General features: G+C 44.9%; 1 protein-coding gene across 1 annotated transcript in view; it reads left to right on the top strand.

Annotated features, from left to right (window-relative positions):
* The window catches only part of LOC119406117 (synaptopodin-2), a 128,566-nt gene that overhangs the window by 36,100 nt on the left and 69,998 nt on the right, over positions 1-22,468 (top strand). The window contains exon 2 of the mRNA XM_037672958.2: positions 15,237-15,385. Within this exon, the coding sequence (XP_037528886.1) occupies positions 15,237-15,385 (149 nt within the window). The remainder of the gene's footprint in view (positions 1-15,236; positions 15,386-22,468) is intronic.

The raw sequence follows: 22,468 nt of genomic DNA, 5'->3' as shown, positions 1-22,468 counted from the left end.
CGTGTTATACCGATTCCTACGATGGAGGGATCAAACTTGTTTCTCTCTCTCTTTGTAGTCGTTCTCTCGCCTTCTATTTCTTTCACTCTTTCTTCGCCTTCTTTCTATCTATTTCTCTCTTTCTTTTTCTTCCTTTCTCTCTCTATCACTCTGTGTACTCGTTCTACCCCCTCCTCCCCCTCACATCTGTCCTCCTCACCCTCACTTTCATTTACCACCCTCTTGCTATGCCATACAATACAAGGCTATGCTAGGCTCTGCTACCGTGCCTGGATAGCCGAGTGCTTACGACGCTCGCCTTCAAATCGCGACAACGCAGGTTCGAATCTTGCCTCGCCAAGGAATTTTTTCTCCAAGAATTTCTCTCTTCCTCTATCTTTCCTTCTCTTTCTTTCTTTCTTTCTTTCTGTACTCGTTCTCTCGCCCATCAGAGTTATTGAATCCCATGGTGGACAAATCGGCGCACGTGTTCTGGGAGCGAAGCAGAAGAGGATGAAGAGAGCACGTACCGGCTCATGATGATGATAATTTTCTATCTACGGCACGCGGCAAACCTCGACCATAACAGCTCTGCTGTAAAAAAGAGCTTGTCGCCGATGAGATCCGAAGCCATACTCTACGCAAGGACGCGCGCATTGGGCTACCTGTTCTACAGCGATGGCGGCTGTTTTCCAGTCCACATTCATCAGTATTTATGCATGAGTACAAGATTTAACCTTGGTAGTATTAGCCAGTGCTACTCGTGGCCATGGCGGTGGATGTCGAACATCCCTTTTGCCGGATGGCGTCGCGTAGTGCGTCAACTTTAGGAGCTGGCATTTGACCAGAAAACCATCGTGCGGTATATGTATTTGAAGGCAATAAATCTTTCGGTGTGTCAGACACTAGCGATACAATAACGGAGAGGAAGAGCGGACCGAGCGGCCATATTTTTGTTTGTCACAGCCATGCGAAGTCAATAGATAATACAGGAAATCGTTGGGAAAGTAACTTGCATTTTTAATCGAAGTATAAAAATCTTGTTCTCTCTCTATGGAAATATAGTTCTATCTGCTCCAATGTATAAGGCTACATACAGTGAAGGCCAAGGTCAAGGCGTGCTGAAACGGGTGGAAATAAATGCAAGCGACACTAGTGTATTTCGGCTGAATTCGCAAAGGTCATCGTTCGCTAAGTCCTATTTGCTACTATGTGGCTGCCTCTGCTTATAGTATGCCCGGCTTCCCGATTGGCTGAAGTTTTATCTCAAGAAAAATTCTAGCGTAAGATGTTTTAGTGAATGCCGGCTTTTAAGCTTCACACTTGTGCATTGCCTACAAAACCTTTATGAAATATTGAGGTTTTGGGGGTCGCGCTACCTGATTTGTAGGAAACCAGAAACTACAGATAATATATTCCTACGTTGTTCGCTAGGGCCTATTTTTTTGGAAAGCGCTTTAAAGGATCATCGATTCTCCACTGCTTATGGCGCGACCGTACGACGAGGTTCTCTTACGAACCGGATCCTATAGGGATGTATTTTCGAGAGTGCATGTACAAGATGTGCAGGAATTCAGAAAGCGCAAGAGTGCACGGGTACCGGCGCGGTTGTCGAGTGTAGAACCTTTCGCAGAGCACAAGGAATGTTAAGAAAATTCTCTGTTTAGTCTCTATCTAGTGCTTTAGCTTGTTTTTGTTGTTTTTTCAAATAACTGATTGCTTGTTTTTGTGCTTAGTAAAAAAAAACGACACTGAATAAAAAATGCAGTTTTGAGCAATGTTTAAAGCATTTGGCCGTTTTTATGTACTGGGAAACCCAGGTTCGCTCTCATTAGCAGGCACTTTTTTTTTCTTTAGTTTGAACTATTTGGCACGACAGCATCAGCACCCAGCAGCCATGATCAGGAAAGTACGGGAGTGCCCGTTAATCCCATTTCGTTTGAAAACCAATGCATATCGTGGGCACGAGGTGACTACATTAGGTGACTAACATAGTTATTTTGGCCTAATTATCGAAAGGGTTAGTCGTATGTCGACAAAAGCCGCACGCGTGTACAGCGCCAGAAATACGCAGTTGTGCAGCGGCATGAGTGAAGGGCACCGAGTCATGCATTCTTTTGCGAGGTGCCATTCCTTGCAGCTCATGTGCCGCATGCGAACCCCACGGTGGCGCTACTCTGCCACAAACATCTCATCAGCAAGCAGTCTTTCTCCTTCCCCGTGACGGGACTTTCTACTTCGGGCCGGTCGTCCCAAGCCTAGTGAGAGAGGGACCGAGCGTAGCTCGCTGCCAAGTAGGACGCCACTAGCCTCAGACAACGCCTACCCGCCTAGACAAGAAGAAACAATGAGAACGGCAACCACACATCACCCGGAAAAAGAGGGTGTCTTTAGCCACTCTCGCAGCGAGACAAGGGCGTCCGTTCACAAAGCGCACACTCGACGGTTCTTTCGGGAACGCACCCAGGGGCTTCCTACCAAAACGCAGCCCGCGAAGCGTGGTGCCAGGTCGTGGCCTGGCTGAAATGCGGCAAGAACTTATTCTCGAAGCTGGAAAACTAGCCGTCCTTGGCGACAGCAACTGCGGCTGCTGCATCAGCGGGTGCCCGCTCCCTCTCGACCGGGGTGTCGCACTTCCAGACTCGCGTGAGCCGCGAATCGAAGGTGGCAGAGGGACGTGCTACGTGTTTCGTAGCCAAAGTGATGTCACCCCGGGGAGACCCTTAAAAACTTGACACGCTGCGTGGGTGGTCATGCCAGTGTCGCTGCTTCGGCTGCTTCACGCCGTATTCGCGGGTGGATGGATGGCTGGCTGGATGGATGAAAGGGTCGGATAGTTCTTCTAAGCAAACCATTTAAAGCAGGGCAGTAACCGGTTCCCCTTAAACCTGCTATTTTTATCCTTCCCTGCATATAATAACGGTACTTGAGATTCGATCCGCAGCTCATCTTAATAAACCACCTACTCCTAAAGAAATTTATTGTCCTTATCGAATATGTCTTTCATTGCGCTCACTACGTTTGCGCCAGCAATACTCCAGCGGTTATTTTCTGTTCTCATTGGCGGTTTTGTTCAGCTATCCTCTATATTTAAATCATACTGGCTTGGCCAAGGCGAATGCATCCCCTTTTACCTCCGAATGAGTACTATAGTGTGGCTAAGATGCACAGCGGTTGCTACACAATTTCTAAACTCTACACATAAGTAGTCGTATGGTATGCTTGTAAAATGGTCCATATCTTGCTTTTAAAGCGCCGTGCTCAATCTGGCTTAAAACAACGGCACACTCTTCTTTAAATTATCGTAATTTCTTCTCTCTGGTTCCAATTTTTCGCTGTTCGACAAGAATTCATAGGATTCTTCTTTTCCACTTAACATAATACGCTGTTTTACACCGCTTACTCCAAGTTTAGCCCCATTTTTTTTCCGCCGTCGACTTTCTTCTTTTCTTTTTTTTTTGCTCTTGCAGATTGTCTTCCAACAAACGCTTCACTCTTCTTCAATCAAAATTGCACTTTGTAACTTAATACGGCGCCGAATTTCCTAATGTTATTCGATTAATGGTGCTTCATTTTACCGCGTTTATCTTGGTTTTTGCTTTCGGTACTATATAATTTCTTATGCACTACATTCTCTCTTTATGCTTCAAGATGGCCTCGATCTTTCGCTTCAGAGTATTTTGATAGTCTGACGACGTATACCGCTAAAACAAGTTAACCTCGTTTCTCCCTAACTACAGACTACAGACTACATCAACTGAACCCTTCACTGCAACTCCGACCTCCATCCGGCCTTCATCGACGCGAAGCTTCGCATCTCTATCGCCTATGGTTGGGAGTTGCTTTTACGAAGGCATATACAATGTTAATCGGAATGACTGACAGTGCGGCATGCGGTGTTTGCGGCACCGAAGAAAACATCGAACACTTGCTGTGCCACTGCCCTCGTTTTGCCTCGGAGAGACAAGTACTTTCCAACGCACTGCGGGCCTGTTTCCGTGCAGGTGCTACTACAGCACCGTCTAGATCTCTCGACGGCCCACAAGCCCATGGTTCTCAAAAAGCACAATAGTGCTTTTTGAGAACTACGGGCTTCTGCGAACACCTCTGACTTGTGGTGCGATCCCGCACGCTGTAGTGAATGCACTGCATCTCTTCTCTCTTTTTTCTCTTCCCTCCTCTCTATTTCTCGTCTTTCTATTCCCCTTCCCCGATCCCCCAGTGTAGGGTAGCCAACCGGAAGTGTTTCTGGTTAACCTCCCTGCCTTCTCCTTTTTCTGTTTTGCTTCCTTGTGCTCTGCTTATCTCAAATATCTGCCAGTACAGCTATCTTTCTCAGTATCCGCAAAACAGAACAACACAAACTGCGAACTTCCAACCCGGAAGACTTTGCTCCCTCACCACAGCGTCTTGTTCGCATGAAAGCTTGTATCAACTTCCCTGCTTCAGGCATCTTTGTGTGCCTTTCGCGCGCATCTTAAAAAGGTCTCTTTTTTTTGCTTACCGTATAGATGGTACAGGAGAAACAAGTTATGATTAATTTTGTTATGTGTTTCTCACGCGTTTTGTTATGCAGAATTTATGCACGGGTTTCCAGAATTCTTTATGCCCGCCATCTTGCTTGCGGAACTGAATCAATCCCTTCAGTGGCTCTGTTTACACGTGTGAGGAACATTTCCAATGTTTCGGACTGTCTACATTGTTGTCCCTTAATTATTTTCAAACATTGTTGTGCTTTTAGTTCTGTTTGTCATGGAAAGAAGAGCAGCCGGCGCCAGTGGTGACACCAACTTCTATGAACATTATCAATAAAAATATACCAGGGGGAGTATCAGGAAATCGTGGGGCAACTCATTTTGAAGGTCATCTGTCTCGCTGCTCTTTCCCTGCTACCTTTACTTGATCAGGTATTTAATTCAATAACGTCATGCTGTCTTTACGCAAATATTCGCCTCTAGTGGAGCATACAGGTGGTCGTTTAAGGACGCTCTGCCCGGGCTATTAAGGCAGCGATAGCCCTCTTAAACATGTATTCCGAGAGAAAACCAGAAATTAAAAGCGATTAATTTGCATACTTCATTGCCACCAGTTAAGCTTAGGTGCTAGAGATAAATAACGCTTGCATGCTCTTTCACATGAATTTCGCAGCACCCACAAATCGCTTTAAAGCGATTACCAGAATACGCATATGGTTCTTTCACATGATTTCCGTGTTTGCGTTGTCGCGCAAAGATTCTTTTACTCTCGCACCCGTGTTATACAGCAAGCACATACAATCTTGGCACCATTTACTACCAGTCGGCGCGGCAAGCATACGATATGGACATGCAGGACGCTGTCGTGGTCGTTCGTTCCATTTGACTCGAAGCCTCCCGCCAAGATGTCTGCCCCTACAAGCGATTAAAATACTGGTATGTAGAATGAGTGATAGGAAATAAATTATTCTTATTATTCACATTTCTATTCTGGAACCGTTCAGCAGTTCTTCCAATATCTCATGCTGTTGTGACCATGCTTTCGACTGCAATTTCAAGGCTTGCGCTGTTCCAAATGGTGTGTTCCAAATGGTGTGTAGGATTTACTTTACCTTCTATCTTACACTAGGCATCCGCTGTCGACGTCTCTGTCCCCGTTCTTGTCTTTAGTGCTAGCGCAAGACAAAAATGTGAACGTGGACCTACTAGCTCAGTTCCTGGTTCTCTTGTGCTTCTATCTTGCTTCTGTTTTGCTTTTATATATAAGTTCAGATCATTTCGCTTTCGCGTCATCTTTGTTGAATACTATACGATCTTATTAGAATCTATCCAGTCTGGTTGACATCCTGTTTGACATCTTCTCTTCCGCTTTATTATTTTTTTTCTGGAAGACGTTAAGGAAAGCGCTAATGGAAGACGCTAAGTTACGTTCGGCAACGAACACATCCCGTAACGTCTACTTTCGTCGCAACCGTCCCGGATATTCCTCTTTTTCTTTTACGCTGCGACGGTGAAGCATGTGGCGGTGTTTCTCCCCCAGTTTTACGTGAAAAGAGACGATGACAGGCTAGTTAGTATGTGCTGATTTCATTCCTGCATCTTTGGTGCAAGGACAACTGGCCCGTGCGCACGCGCTGTCGAGCATCTGTGTCATACCCAGTGTGAAAAACGCGGCGACCATCATTCGAAAGATCTAATGCATGTGCAAGTACTGTTGAAATATGCTGACTATTGTGACGTAAGTTTACATGATTTCGTTTTTTTTTAATTATGGTATACTCGTTAGAGTATTAGGCTTCTGTGAAGAGGCACCGAAGTTCAACCCCCCACCCCCCTTGGGGCATATTTAAGTGCGAGTTATGTAGCAGCAGCCCCGGCCAGAAAAGTGCGGCACAGATTAGAAAAGAAAACTCGACTCTAGAATTTCAACTTTACATTTTTATTCCTGCACTTCTCCTTTTCGTTTCCGTCTATTTTGTCCACGGTGCAAAAGTAAAACGTTTTTTATTATATCCTCAAACACCCAGTTTCTTTCTCAGCTATTATAGGCACCGTCCACTGACCAGAGGGAGATGCGTTGCTCGCACTGGCCCGTCCCAAGTTCGCTGACATTGGCCGTTAGGGGCACGAAGAAAACAGACGCACGCACGCGTCCTCCCGTGTAGCCCGGCCACAATCCACCCACTCATGCAGGGAGGGAGACGCGCGAATCGCGTTCCATTTTGATCGACCCCGTCTCATTATTGCTTTTTTTTTTATCCGCTAGGCTTTGCGTTCTGGCGCTGCAGTCGCACTGGAAAACTCGACTGTACGGTGCCTATAGCACGTTCGTCGAGTTTCGCACCTAAGTTCTTCGTGTCAGTTTAAGCGAACTTGTACCATGAGGCGAAAACATATTCGTTGCAAATAAAGTGCAATGAAGAACATGTAGAAAATGTAGAAAGTGCAATGGACGAAATGTAGGGGTCCCGGTTTTTGGCACCGGAACGAATGTGGCGAATGGACGAAGAAGGACCCGGCCGTCTGGCTATATCGAAGGATTGGAACCAACTGAACGAGCCCGTGGCTGTTGCTCGTGCTCTACGCCCCTTCGTTCTCTTTTATTTGCAACAGAAAACCCGTCCCTATGTAGTTTCAAAGCCATGGGTAGTTTATTAATAGGGCATTTATATAGCAGTGCTGGTTTACCGTACCGTAAGTACAGAAATATCGTACTTACCAAACTTACCGAACCGAAATACCGAACTAGCCCGCCAGAACGTCTTACGGAAATACCTTAACGTCGTGGTCGGCACGTCGCTATTTTAACCTGCAAGATTTGTATAAACCACTATAATCATCGCATCATGTTACCATGCACATCGAGCAGCTCGCGCAGCTGAAACGTTTCCGGATCGTGGTACATCTAATACGAAACGGAAATACCGTAACGTAAACGGTACAGTATTACCGTCACTGCGAAAACACTCCAATGGCCAACAAAGAAGACTCGCCACTCACGTGGAACCCTGCGCAGGTTTTGGCATTCCCTCAAAGTAAAGCGCTTCCGCTGTGTCTTTCCCATATTCGTAGAAAGAGTGCCCGACTCCAATGGCCCGTCGGTGCTCCTTTACCTGTACAGCCGCCGTGGTGTCCACAAAGACAACTACCCAGTCGGCGCTATGGATATTCTAACCACCACCATCTTACTGTGTCGTCGCTCAAGCGAAAATGTTTCCATTAAGCAATGAGCTAGGTGGAATGGCATCGTCGTCTAACCTTCTTATTTCGTGAGCGCTTCCAATGTGGGCTGTTTGTATAGTGTTCTTTGTAGAAACGAAGACCACGCTCTTTTGACGTCTCAAATAACCCTCATATTTCATGCGAAGATCCCCGCCCGCATGTACGATGCCAAATAACGGAGATGTATGAGAAGATTTTTATTTTCAACATGATCCTGATCCACAAACAAAAAACTGAAGAAAGTTGATGGCAACGTGAAGCACAACGTAGGTTTCTTACATGGGAAGAAACATTTTTAATAAAAATTGATGAACTCTCGATTGAAACCCCACTGAATTATTTGCTTCGAATTCAAAATCAGTCATATGCTGGGCGTGTTTAAATAAAAATGAGCCAGATCCGTTTAACCAGTTCGAGTGTCCCGTGAACACCTCGTGACCAAAAAAGCAACCTGTCCGCATACAGTCCGTTAACATGTGACCCAGTTATCTTCCTATTGTGCTTTTGTTCCAAGGCGGGGTATTTAAAATGGACGCAGACGGAATTGAGGTTGGAGATGCGTCCGTTCCAAAAAGATGTTTAATTACACATCTCAGTTTAGGTGAGCTGCCTTATCTAATATTTTCGTAATCAGCAGGAGACGACTCCCCACTTCTTTATGTATTTTGACCGCATCACTATTCCAATAAAAAGAATGTTAAAACAACTCCTGTGAAATATTGCAGTGAAATTATTAGAATACATTATTTTTTAGTTCGGAGCCGGTACTTTGGCCTACGGTCACAGCCATGTTTGCTTCACGGCTGTCCAGGAGTTCCTTATACAGTGCAAACCATTGCCTTGTTAAATTGACACTCCATATTGCATAAACCAGTTAATGAGAAATGTGTAGGCATTGGTGAATGCCACTCTCGTTCGCGGGAAATTCTGGCGCTTTACGGAACAACGAACAGTAGCAGTATACGGCATTTCGTATAGTGGAGGACTCTGCATTAATTATGACCGCCTTAGTTTCTTTAACATGCAGCTAAATTTAAGCATGCGCTCGATTTTTTTCCTTGTCTGTTGGTTTCATTGAAAAGACAGTTGTCCAATGTAGGGAGGAGGGCATTGCTTGTAATTAATGAAAAGAATACGGGAGAACGTATACATATTAATAACTGAGAAATGATAATGTAATTAATATAAATTCTGAAGTATTGCAAGGCGAGACCTCGAGCTGGTGATCCGTAGGAGCACCATGGACTAGTTGTGACCACCTTTGTGGTGTTAAATGAGCACCTAAATGTAAGTACACGAGTGCTTGTTAAACGCTACTTCCATCTTTTCCTTCACTCTGCAGTTCATAATTCCGGGGCATAGATTACGGCGGCGCCTTTCTTTGCACACAGTAGAAAAGAGTGTACAGCGCTTTGTTGTAACTTTAAAAAGAAGCAGATAACTGCCAGACATCACACGTTTAAGACAAGCGGTCCGCTTGTTGCGCTTCGGGTGACATGCCGTTTTCTCTGACGGGTTTTTGCTGCGACGCGCCCCCATTCAAATTTCGTCACTTCGTCACGGATCGTTACCGTCTGACGCAACAGAGCAACCGCCTTTTTCGCTCTCCCGTCTCTATCGGCTTCTATACCGCCTGGATCGAGGCCTAGAAGTTCAATTATGAATATCTCAAATTAACTGTGACCTTCTGAATTTCTTTAAAAAAAATGAGGATGCCACAAATTGTGACGCCCTGCAGCTTCACGTTTCAAGTCTATAGTAAAAATGTTAATCGACACATTTTAATGAGTATGTACAATGTAACTTAAGCAGCGGCAAGGTATTTCGATGTGGTCGTTTTATAAACAAATCTGCATTCGCCAATACAAAAAAAAGGCCCGGTACATTCGCTTTCAAGCCTTGTAATGAGCCCGACTTCCGCAAATATATACATCAGCTTTCTATGTACTAAGTTACCTGAAGGAGTTTTAATTAAAACTCCCACTGTTTCTTCGCACCTTCACAAAGAATTCTTCCGTGAAATCATCGTCAGGTACTTCACTTTGCAAGAGCCGTGGTATAAACAATAGTACTCTCTTTTTCTTGCTGTTTCATATTTCGTGCCGCAAGGTTCCTTCGTTCGTTCATTCTAATCATGTGACCGAGTGCAACATGCAAGTAATGTTAAAATAACTGCAAAGCTTTCTCAGAAAGACGTGCTTTAGAAAGCAGACTGTAAAATCAAAGCGCACGTGCTGGCCTGCCCACGTCTTACTTTTATTTCTGCCTCAGAAATGTGTGCGATGGGAGCAGAGGCGAAAAGAACGCCTGCGCAAATTCTTATTGGTATCTCGACCAAACAAAAAAAACTATCATTTTGTGCGTTCTATTCTGGAACGGACACTTGTCTGCAAAATATGCGTCATCTTTCTCAATGGAATTGTAATGAAATCCCGCAAATTTCTAGTCAAAACTTAGCGGAACACGTGAGGCGCGAGAGTGGGGGTAGCAAACAGTGAAAATTGTTCCTTGGTTAAATTTCACAAGGTTCTTCGCTTGTAAGTGCTGTTCGATAGTGGCTGGCCTTCGTCGCTAATAAAATGTCCGGCATTGCGATTGGATTGATTCTTAAGAGCAGTCCTCCGTATAATAATGTTTTTTGTAAACGCAGGACCAGATTTGGTTGCGCAAAAATTGCGGTATATATATAAATTCATTTAAAACATCTGCCAAACGTATTGCCTAGTTTTTCAGGTGTAAGGTTAAGGCAGGTTAGGCAAGTCAAGAAGCAAAATAAAGATTGTGGCAAGGTAGACATACTAACAAAAAAAAGATACAAGCTGGCATTATCGATGTATCCATACAATTGATAATATTGTTCAAAATGTGCCGTTAAAAATAACTTATTTTTTCCTGTACTTACGAGCTGAAATCCTGTGATGTTCAAAAGGCTCTCAAATTATTGCACAGGAGTGGGCCCTGGATTGCAATATTTGAAGAACCTTCGATGCTCTAGTCTAATCCCCACCAGTTTTGTCAGCCTAAACAATTATTTTGCTCTCGCCGTTACGTTACTCGCGCTTTCCTTCACCAAAGCTGGGCCTATCTGTCAGCATATTTTTTTTCTATTAAATGCGCCTCTTTTTCACGTGCCATTTTATCTTATTCTGCTATACAGTGAAACCTCGGTGATACGATCACAGCTCATACGAATTTCGGGGTGATACGAATTTTTCGTTGGTCCCGGCCAAGGCCCATTGGTCTGCACTGTAATGTAGTACGGCTGTTGCGAACTGATTTTCACCCAGCGACGTTTGATACGAACGTACGCTACCGCCCAGGTACGAAGAGGTGGTGTCCGCGCTGTCGCAGAAGACGCGCCAAGCACGCGCGAGCGCGGAAACGCAAGCGCGGGCATGCGCGCCGCGCCGCCGAATCGTCAGAATCACGGTGTAAGGAAAACATTTTTCTTACGGTCAGAATAAACCTTCAGAGACGCGTCACGGCCTCCGACATTGTGTGCGCAAATCTTTGAGGCTCTTATGTGCCTCCGTGTGCCTTCGCGTTTAGATTACAGAGGATATCAGCGCCATGCTTTTTTTCCTAACGCGTCGACGCGGGATACTGTCGTTGTACTGTGCTTACACGTGCCTGCCTCGTGCATCAGACATCCTATGAAAGGTGGTAGAGGACAGAAAGAAGGCGAGGACGGTCTTGGCGAAGGAGTCAGGCCTCACAATGTCAACATGCGCGACCGCTGAGGGCGCACTTGTGCGGGCACGGCCGTAAATTGCCCAAAAAAACATCCCCAACACCTCCGCGATAACAAAATCATAACACAGGACCGTGGTTCTGTAATTTTGGGGCCTTGAGCCATCGCGTCAAAGCATTTCTTTCCTTATTTTCGCTGCAGTACTCCGGTGTCATGCAAGAAAATATACTAAAATTTGGAAGGAGCTACTGCTGTCGCGGGTCACAACGCACCTGGTTCATTAATTAAATAAGCGCGTACGGGCCCGTATATTTACGAGTGCTGATATGATTGCCGACATCTAAAAATTTAATTGACAATCATTCAGGGTTCTTCCTGACGTTGCTGCGGCCCTGAAAAACAATAAATGAAAACGTACACCAGCTTTTTTTTGTCGCATGCTAATTTTCCATGCTTTCTGCTGATACGAATTTCGGATGATACGAATATTTTGGGTGGTCCCGTGAGATTCGTATCACCGAGGTTTCACTGTATTTTCTTTTTTGCGGGGCTGTAATTTTTTATCTTCCATTCATTTTTGTGGTTCTCTCCTTTAAAATACCAAAACAAAAAAGGTCAGATACGACAGGGTATTTCTTTCGTGGACACCGTTTTCTTAGTTGCTATCGTATCGTATGCTTCCTGTTTACGTATTGTGCTCCCCAGAAAGCCTAAGAGAACACGTATAGACACGCGCTCAGACGACAACGCTATTGAAGTCGACGAAGAGAAACTGCAAGCCATCGTCGGCCTTCCCTAGATCGCTTAAACGTTACCGCTATTTTAGTGATTGCACCGCTCCGTGTTTACATTCCGCCGCTTAACAACCCTTAATGATAGGCGCTTCAAGCGGCCCCAAGACTCGTTTAGTTCAACAGCCTGAACAAGCTCGCGTAAACTGGATGCATGTTCAAGGAAATTGTATACCAGAAAGAATCGATACGACCGTGAGCTCTTTATCGACGGGGTTTTACCAATCGTAACCGTAAAGTTAATGGCTAGTGTATGTGCCCTTTCCTGAACCCAGGAAAGCTAGTGTATGTGCGAGAAGTTTGGAAGATTCGTTCTCGTTCACAGACGATGAAGGCGACAGTCGTTACAACTGTTCACCAAAGTATCGTGCTCGAAAGAGAGCATGCTAAGAGAAAACAAGTGCGCAAACGTGACGGGTGTTTCTACAAAACGTAAATAGCCACCTGCCGTTCTTACGCCTTTCGGCGCAATTTCATCTTAAAAGGACAAAATGAGGGCGATCATACCTCCGATAGCCGCGCCGTGAAGCTTTCAGCTAAAGAGCGGCTCCATTGTATGTCGCCTACGGCCTTTTTTTTCTGATTGCTGAAAGTAATTCCTACACTTTCGCGCATACTAAAGTTCTATGAATGTGCTTGAAGTGCAAAGAAGATGAAGACGCAAGAAGGTAGGACAGACGGGACCTTCTTGTGTCTTCTTCTTTGCGCTTCAAGCACATTCGTGAATCCTTACAAACTCGCCCAAGTTTCAGTTTTTTTGTCATCATCATCAGCCGTTCTTATGTCCACTCTAGGTCGAAGGCCTCTCCCAGTGATCTCCGAGCCATTCTGGCCTGCGCGAGCTGATTCCATTTTGTTCCTCCAAATTTCTTCATTACGTCGCCCCACTTGCTCTATGCCGTCCTCGGCCGCGCTTCCCATCTCTTGGTATCCATTCCAACGCTCTAAATGATCGTCTCTTATCTCTCCTCCTCTTGACGTGACCTGCCAAGGTTAATTTTTTCTATTAGAATATCGGCTACCCATGTTTGTTTTCTGACCTATTCCTCTCTACCCGTCTCTTATAGTTACGCCTATCATCTTTCGTTCCATTTCACACTGGGTGGTTTTTACCTTCTTCTCGAGTTTCTTTGTAATTTTCCGGGTTTCTGCGCCGCGTTTGAAAAGTGGCAAAATACAATGATTGTGCACTTTCCGCTTTAGTGATAGTTGCTGGTCAGTAGGTGATAATGTCAACCGTATGCGCATCAACCCATCCTTATTCTTCGGCGGATTTCCTTTACTGAGTAGGCTACCCTGTTAATATTGGGCCTGAATAGACAGACATACGCTTCTACTGATTCAAGGGTCCGGTTGTTTACCACTGATTCTCGCGCTGTTGCCGGACCACCTAGCATTATCTTTGTCTTCGGCATATTCATCTTCAACCCTACTTTCTCGGCTTAATTCTTCAGTCGTTTTTTTTTTTTTTTTTTTTTTTGCAATTCATCGCCGTCCTTGCTGAAGAGTACTATATGTCGTGTGTGAACCGTAAATTGCTCAGATATTCTCCGTTTATCTTCATTCCTGTTTCTTCCCAATCTATTCATTTGGATACTTCTTCTAGACAAGCAGTGTAAAACAGCGCAGAGATTGTATCTCCTTGACGGAGCCCTTTCTCGATCGGGATTTTCGCGCTTTTTTTTAGGAGGAGCAGAGTAGCTGTGGCATCTATGTATATATTGGCTATGGTATTCACATATGCTTCAAGTACTCCTTGTCGGCGCAACGCCTCCAGAACCACTTCTTTCTCTACCGATTCGATTGCCTTTTTGTAATCTATCAATGCCATACAAAGAGGTTTTTTTTGTATTCGGCTAATTTTTCAATTATTTGATTAATCGCATGAAGGTGATCCACGGTCAAGTACCATTTCCTGAACCTAGCTTCTTCTCTAGGTTGATTAAAGTCAAGTGGAGTTCTTATCCTACTCGAAATTATTTTTGTGAATATTTTTTTACAATGCTGAAAGTGGGTTCATCGGTCTGTAGTTCAGGTATTTCACGTGCATTTCCCTTTTTTGTCTATTGGTAAAGAACTGGCATTTTTCCAACTCGCTGGTACGTTTAAATTTTTAAGGCATATTGCGTAGAGTGTCGCAAGCTCCCTGAATATAACATCACCTCCATCTTTGATGAAATGGGTTGTTACGCCGTCTTCTCCGGCCGCTTTTCCGCGGAACTTGTCTTGTAGGGACTTTCTAACGTCATCGATAATTACACCTGGGACTTCATGTCATGTTCAATTTTGCTTTCACTCAAAGTAGGGTGACTGACATTTAAGCTGTACATTTCTGAGTAGAAGTCCTCAATGACCTTCACTAGGTCGTTAAAACTGTTAACAATGTTGCCTTGCTTATCCTTGACGGCATACATTATGGCCTTTCCAGTACGGAGTTGTTTTTTATCTGCCTTGACGTTTCCGCCCTTTTTAGCTGCTGCCTCTACCGCTTTGACGTTATAGTTTCGTATGTCGTTGCGTTTACGCTTATTGATCAGTTTTGACTGATCTTTTTGGCACCTTTATTGATAATTTTTTCTCAAGAAGTGGTTACTTTCATTTCTAATCACTTTTTTATCAAGTCTTTAGTTGTGTGCAAGACTTGCTTTTTCTTATCTTGGTGCCTTTCCTCTAATTTCAACTGCTGCGTCAGAAATTACTTTGGTTAGAGTTCCGTTCAGATCCTCTATGTCTTCATTTTTTTTCTTGTTCTAAAACATTGTACTTGTTCTCAATTGCAATCCTGAATTCATCTGCTTTTAACCTGACTACATCTGAGCACGCCTTTTTTAGCGATTAAATTTGTTCTAGTTCTGTTTAGTTAGAGTGTAATCTTCGCCCTCACCAACTAATGGTCACTGTTTTTTTATCTTGCTTACTACTTCTGTGTCCAGTATTATGCTTGGATCTCTGCACGCCATGAAATCTTTCTCGTACTTTGCTTCTGCGTTATATTAAATTTCTATCTGAAAAATCGAATTTTACTTTTGTCAGTCATGGGCCGCCATTGAAGTACGTTTTTTTCACTTCTGCATGCAGACGCGGCGCAAGAGTAAAGCCTACCAAGTGCTCCTCGAAGGCGACCAGCTGATCCGCATCAATGGGCAGCCGTGCGATAACCTGAGCCACGATGAAGCCATGGCTATTGTCGAGTCTGGCTGCCCCGAGTTGGTCATCGAAGTGCGCAGGTTAGTCGCCACTGACATCCGGCTTCATTTTCCCTGAAGAGGCATCGAGTTCTCGTCCAGTTTCTTTCTGTTTACCGGACAGCACAAAAAGATATCTGGCATTATCAAATGGCTTAATTTAAGACTAAGAAGAAATGACATTTAGGTTGTACCAGAGTCATCATATCTGCGACGTGGGTATTTCAACACCTAAAAACAACGGCCTCCCCCTATTCATTTGTTCTGAATTTGGCTGTTCGATGGAGACAGTAAGCTCAACTCCTTGCTTTGAAGGACAAAACTAGATAGAAAGTGAGTGTGATCGAGCGAAGGCTTCACAGCAGTATGTCGTGACGATACGGCACTTAGGGAGCCGTCATTGACTCTCAAGCTTCATAGAACACATACAAAAAGGAACGACATTCAAATGTGCTGCTTTTTTAAAAAATGGCAGTCAGTCCAACTTGACCGAGTGAACGAGAGATTGCACTGTACATACAGATCTTTCTTCCGAATAGTTCATCCTGTCTCTCGCTTAACATGACAAAAGAAACTTTGCTCCCGCAACACTGAACACACCTCGCAGGCGTTCTTAGGAAGCACTTCGAGCATATGCTGACAACCCAAGCCCACTTTTGCGCTAGCACTATCAAGTTTCAGAAAATAGTTTTATGGGGGAAGAAGAAAAAAAGAAGAAAGAAAAAAAAAGAATAAAAAAATGAATCATAGGTAAGCCAGATAGTAAGGCTGCTCGACTTCAAGCCCGTGAATTTTATTTCCTTCATGCACAGGCAGGGAGCAAAAAAAAGAGACAATAGGCGCTTTTAGCTGACCGATTCTGCGGTCCGTTCCCCGTTCCGCTCAAACGCTCAACGTTACCGGAGCGCAACGCGCGTTTTTGGTTTTAGCCAAGCGTCTTTCGGTCAAGGCAAGCGCGACGCCACCTGTGCATGAAAGTCACAAGTACGTTGAAAATGGAAATAAAAATTGTACTTGTCTTGCAGCAAGAAAGGAAATTCTGTTTTAAAACAGAGTGAATTGATTTATTTTCGATTGCCCCGCCACGGTGGTCTAGTGGTTATGGCGTTCGACTGCTGACCCGAAGGTCGCGGGATCAAATCCCGGCCGCGGCGGCTGCATTTTCGATGGAGGCGAAAATGTCTGAGGCCCGTGTACTTAGATTTAGGTGCACGTTAAAGAACCCCAGGTGGTCGAAATTTCCGGAGCCCTCCACTACGGCGTCTCTCATAATCATATCGTGGTTTTGGGACGTTAAACCCCAGATATTATTATTATTTATTTTCGATTTACGGTGGTGCTTGACGCATCAGCCTTTTTATTTTTTTTGTCACCTTGGCTTAGCGCTGGACTACAATGTAAGCTACAATTATCCAATCTTATGTGCGTGGTGTCTTCATGCTCTTAGGTATACATTGTGCCCGCCCAAGTTCCGCTGTGTTCTCCTGTACCCTTTGTGTATAGCGAGTACTCGTAGATTGAAGGCTGCATTGCTCATACCGGATACAATCCACACAGCCCAAAGGGTAGCTTTGTTCGGAGTAGAGGCACTATGCATAATACTTCGTGCAACTACAGTTCTTATTTAACGACAGCATCTTGTGTGACTTATTGCGTTAATTACACTGAGCAGTACGATTATAAACACTTGAACCCATTTTGTTAACTGCTGAGATACAGCAGGCCCGTCATTCTCTGCCTGAAGTGCACATGCATCCAGGTAGAAGGGTATTCCATTTCGTTAAAAACTGAGCAGCTGCTTATGTTACAGAAATAAATATTTACATTCGAAGGTATTGGATTAATAATGCTGGAAAAGACTCATTTTCCGCTCCAAAGCGGTGTTTTACCTGCTCCAAAAGTTGGACTTAATTTGCTTCGATCAATGACATCACTGAAAGTGGGAGTGAACCCGGAGATGCAAAGGTGTTGTTTTCTTTATTGTGAACAAGGGTACAGATACGGTGACGGTGCGGCAAAAATGCCTGGACATCATCTGGCTTTTGAACAGTGGTTTCATCTTGTCTGTTGTCCACCGGCACTGCAGTGTCACCACTCCCTTGCACTGGTGGCTCAGGTTCCTCATCTCCAGTCATTTCCAAGAGGAGTGATGCCGGTGACTGATTTTCCGCAGCAAAATAGAGGGCAATGCAGTGAAATTTTAAAAAAAATTCTTACCCAGCGGAACACTATTGCAAATAAGCGATGAAATCTCGCAATGAGGAAATCACTTCCGGTACAACATACTTCTCGTCCTGTGTGGAGCTGGTGTGAAAATTTAGGTTGCGCATAACGCATTAAGCTGATATTGAGTTTGACAAACATTGAGAAAAGCAAGTGAGAATGAACAATGTCTACGCACTTGCTCGTCCCCCTTTCTCACGGCGCTTCAAAAACCATAAATTTAGATTGAGTGCTTTCGACTCTCTGAACACTGCTACGAACAGGCACCACGAAATGGGAAGCAAAACGTAATGCTCACATAACCACAGCCATGAGAATGCAGCCAGCACTACAACACTGAAAAAGATTTATGAGAACACAACGTTAGCAGTTTTTCGAAAGAATAGAACATCAACATGACATCACACATGGCCAAATTCTCTGGCGTCACTATGTTGTCCTATTACATCACGTCACATTACGAATTCATCAAATAACATCGTCCATTTACATTGCCTCTGTGATCGGTGCACCAATCACGAAGGCAATGCAACGCAATAACAGAGTCCTATCACCAAGTGCAGCAGAGAAAGGCCGGCGTTATAGTTGGTGAAAATTCTTCCGTTTCAGACCTAGCAATGCAAAGTATGAGTTAGCTCAGATGAGCTCACGCAGTATGGACGCTTACCCCCCTATTCAGAAGCGCTTGAACTTAGACACCGCTTTCAAGCAGCACAAACGCGTTTCAAACGCGCTGCCCTGGGACATAGCGTTCAGCCCGTTGCCTTGTGGCAAGTCAAACTAAGGAGCGTTTCTGAATAGGCGGGAGAGTGGCTGCGGTTAAAAGCTAAATTGTTACTATTGTACATGAAATCGCTTACTTGCGAAGGTATGCGGAGTCCTGTTGACGGAAGCACCAAAGAAGCAGCTCGAGACGCTCCTTTATGGCCCGAAGTGTCAGCTCTCGATGTATCGCTGCAACGACGCTTCGTAGAACGTCATCCCACATGCGCGGACATTCAAAGGGATTGGCCGCGGCGACTTCTCGGAGAAGCCACAGATCCTCGTGTATCCTGAAGTGCCGTCATGTTTTGCGTGTTGGCCGAATAACCGCTGTTTTCCGAGCAGCGCGGACTCGCGGCACAAGAGGCTGCCATTTTGGTTGTTTCTCCTCGTGTCACGTGATCCCTCGCTCGACGGTCCGGTCACACGCTCAGCGCCTGACCGTCTGGCGCATGCGCAGTGACGCCATCACCGACTGGCTGAGCGGAGCGGGAGGCGAAATACGGTCAGCTAAAAGCGCCTAATATGGGGTGTCCCCGATGTAAAGAGTGTTGACGACGACTTAACGAATTGTGGGTTTAACTTTTGAAGTTTCCTGTCCTGTATATTAGGCGCTTTAGCTGACCGTATTTCGCCTTCTGCTCCGCTCAGCCAGTCGGTGGTGGCGCTACTGCGCAGGCGCCAGACGGTCAGGCGCTGAGCGTGTGACCGGACCGTCGCCGTCAGCCTGGGCTGTAGCGAGCGAGGGATCACGTGACACGAGGAGAAACAACCAAAATGGCAGCCTCTTGTGCCGTGAGTCCGCGCTGCTCGGAAAACATAGCGGTTGTTCGGCCAACACGCAAGACCCGAAGACACTTCAGAATACACGAGGATCTGTGCCTTCTCCGAGAAGTCGTCGCAGCCAATCACTTTGAAAATCCGCGCATGTGGGATGACCTTCTACGAAACGTCATTGCAGCGATACATCGAGAGCTGACACTTCGGGCCATAAAGGAGCGTCTCGAGCTGCTGCTTTGGTACTTCCGTCAACAGGACTCCGCAGACTTTCGCAAGTAAGCGATTTCATGTACAATAGTAACAATTTAGTGTTTTTAACAGCAGCCACTCTCCCACCTATTCAGAAACGCTCTTTAGTTTAACTTGCCACAAGGCAACGCGCTGAACGCGCTGCCCCAGGGCGGCGCGTTTTAAACGCGTTTGTGCTGCCTTGAAAGCGGTGTCTAAGTTCAAACGCTTCTGAATACGGGCGTAAGCGTCCATAGTGCGTGAACTCATCTAACTCATACTTTGCATTGCTAGGTCTGGGACGGAAGAATTTTCACTGACTATAACGCCGGCCTTTCTCTGCTGCACTTGGTGATAGGTCTCCATTATTGCGTTCCATTGCCTCCGTGACTGGTGCACCGATCGCGGAGGCAATACAAATGGATATGTTATTTGATGAATTCGTAATGTGACGCGATGTTATAGGACAACATAGTGACGCCAAAGAATTTGGCGATCTGTGATGTCATGTTGATGTTCTATTCTTCCGAAAAACTGCTAACGTTGTGTTGTTCTCATAAATGTTTTTTGGTGTTGTAGTGCTGACGGCATGCTCATGGTTGTGCGCTGTTATGCGAGCATTACGTTTTGCTTCGCATTTCGTGGTGCCTGTTCGTAACTGTGTTCAGACAGTCGAAAGCACTCTTAATCTAAATTTATGGTTTTTGAAGCGCCGTGAGAAAGGGGGACGAGCAAGTGCGTAGACATTGTTCATTCTCACTTGCTTTTCTCAATGTTCGTCAAACTCAATACCAGCTGAATGGGTTATGCGCAACCTAAATTTTCAGAGCAGCTGCACACAGGACGAGAAGTATGCTGTACCGGAAGCGATTTCCTCATTGCGAGATTTCATCGCTTATTTACAATAGTCTTCCGCTGGGTAAGAACTTTTTTTTTATTTCACCGCATTGTCCTCTATTTTGCTGCAGAAAATCAGTCACCGGCATCACTCCTCTTGGGAATGATTGGAGATGAGGAACCTTAGCCACCAGTCCAAGGGAGTGGTGACACTGCAGTGCAGGTGGACAACAGACAAGATAAAACCACTGTGCAAGAGCCAGATGATGTCCAGGCATTTGTGCCGCACCGTCACTGTATCTGTACCCTTGTTCACAATAAAGAAAACAACACCTTTGCATCTCCGGGTTCACTCCCACTCTCAGTGATGTCATTGATCGAAGCAATTTTAGTCCAACTTCTCGAGCAGATAAAACTCCACTTTGTAGCAGAAAATCAGCCTTTTCCAGCATTAGCAATCCAATATTTTCGAATGCAAATATTTATTTCTGTAACATAAACAGCTGCTCAGTTTTTAACGAAATGGAATACCCTTCTACCTGAATGCATGTGCACTTCAGGCAGAAAATGCCGAGCCTGCTGTATCTCAGCAGTTAACAAAATGGGTTCAACTGTTTATAATCGTACTGCTCAGTGTAATTAACGCAATAAGTCACACAACAGGCTGTCGTTAAATAAGAACTGTGGTTGCACGAAGTATTATGCATAGTGCCTCTACTCCGAACAAAGCTACCCTTTGGGCTGTGTGGATTCTACCCGTTATGAGCAATGCAGCCTTCAGTCTACGAGTACTCGCTATACACAAAGGATACAGGAGAACGCAGCGGAACTTAGGCGAGCACAATGTATACCTAACAGCATGAAGACACCATGCACATAAAATTGGATAATTTTAGCTTAGATTGCAGTCCAGCGCCAAGCCAAGGTGAGAAAAAAAATAAAAAGGCTGATGCGTCAAGCACCACCGTAACGCGAGAATAAATCAATTCACACTGTTTTAAAACAGAATTTCCTTTCTTGCTGCAAAACAAGTACAATTTTTATTTTCATTTTCAACGTACTTTTGACTTTCATGCACAGGTGGCGTCGCGCTTGCCTTGACCGAAAGACGCTGAGCTAAAACCAACAACACGCGTTGCGCTCCGGTAACGTTGAGCGTTTGAGCGGAACGGGGAACGGACCGAAGAATCGGTCAGCTAAAAGCGCCTATTTACAGCGAGCCCCGCTCTTCTAGGTACTAAAGTTGCCTTCACTTCCGTGTTACTGTAGCGTGTTACGCATATGGCGATAGTGCATTTTGCATTGCGAAGCTTTGCGAACAGAAACATTTAAATGTGCCAAATGTAATTTTTGAAACCCGGAAATTACCCTTCTTTTTCTATACATAATCCCCTGCTGAGCTATAAAATAAAACCAGAACTCAGACGAGGGGCTATCATGTGCGCTTCTTCTCTTTACGTCGAACGCGCCTGCTTCGTGGAAGGCGCCTTTCATCGCTAAGTTTTCTCAGCACATAAGCATTGCATCGCCGTCGCTGCTTGTGCCAGACAGCCCTTGCGCCATCGCGAAGGTTCGTCGAAATTCGGCGGATTTCTCTTAAACTGTTCGAGCACATCGTTCAAATAAGGTCGCTATAGTCGCGTATCATTTAACAAAAAGAAACATGCACATATGGTTTCCTTCTTCGAACAAGTGCCCTTCACTTGCTTTTAATCTCTTTTCTTCCTTTTCAATTTTTTTTTCGCAGAACTTCGAATAAAATTTTGCCGCTCTTCTAAACGTAAGTTCTTTAATAATAATTGTTAATTGTTAGGCTTTTACGTCCCAAAGCCACGATATGATCATGAGGGACGCCGTTGTGGAGGGCTCTCGATATTTTGACTACATGGGGTTCTTTAACGTGGGCCTAAACGTACACGGGCCTCTAGCATTTCGCCTCCATCGAAATGCGGCCGCCGCAGCCGGGATTCAATCCCGCGACCTTCGGGACAGCATTCGAGCACCACAACCACGAGACCACTACGGCGGGTCGTGCGTTCTTTTTTAAGTTCATTTTTGAATTGCGTTTATTTAAACCTTTCGTACCACTATATGCAAAAAATGTATATGTATATATCGAAGGTCTGTCCTGTTAGCTCCATTTTGTGCTTCCTTCGTGCTGCACCTTTCGTATGTGCAATTAAACTGCGCATTCAAAAATATTCTCAGAGACCACACTTCAAGAAAAACAAAATAGAGTATGTGTGACTCATTTCGGGTAGTCCTGATTTGCACGTATATGACTCTCTTTAAAAA

Source organism: Rhipicephalus sanguineus, chromosome 1 (genome assembly GCF_013339695.2).
Source record: "Rhipicephalus sanguineus isolate Rsan-2018 chromosome 1, BIME_Rsan_1.4, whole genome shotgun sequence".
Taxonomy (NCBI): domain Eukaryota; kingdom Metazoa; phylum Arthropoda; class Arachnida; order Ixodida; family Ixodidae; genus Rhipicephalus; species Rhipicephalus sanguineus.
The sequence above is the reverse complement of the archived record's forward strand: the minus strand, read 5'-3'. Positions and strand labels throughout refer to the sequence as shown.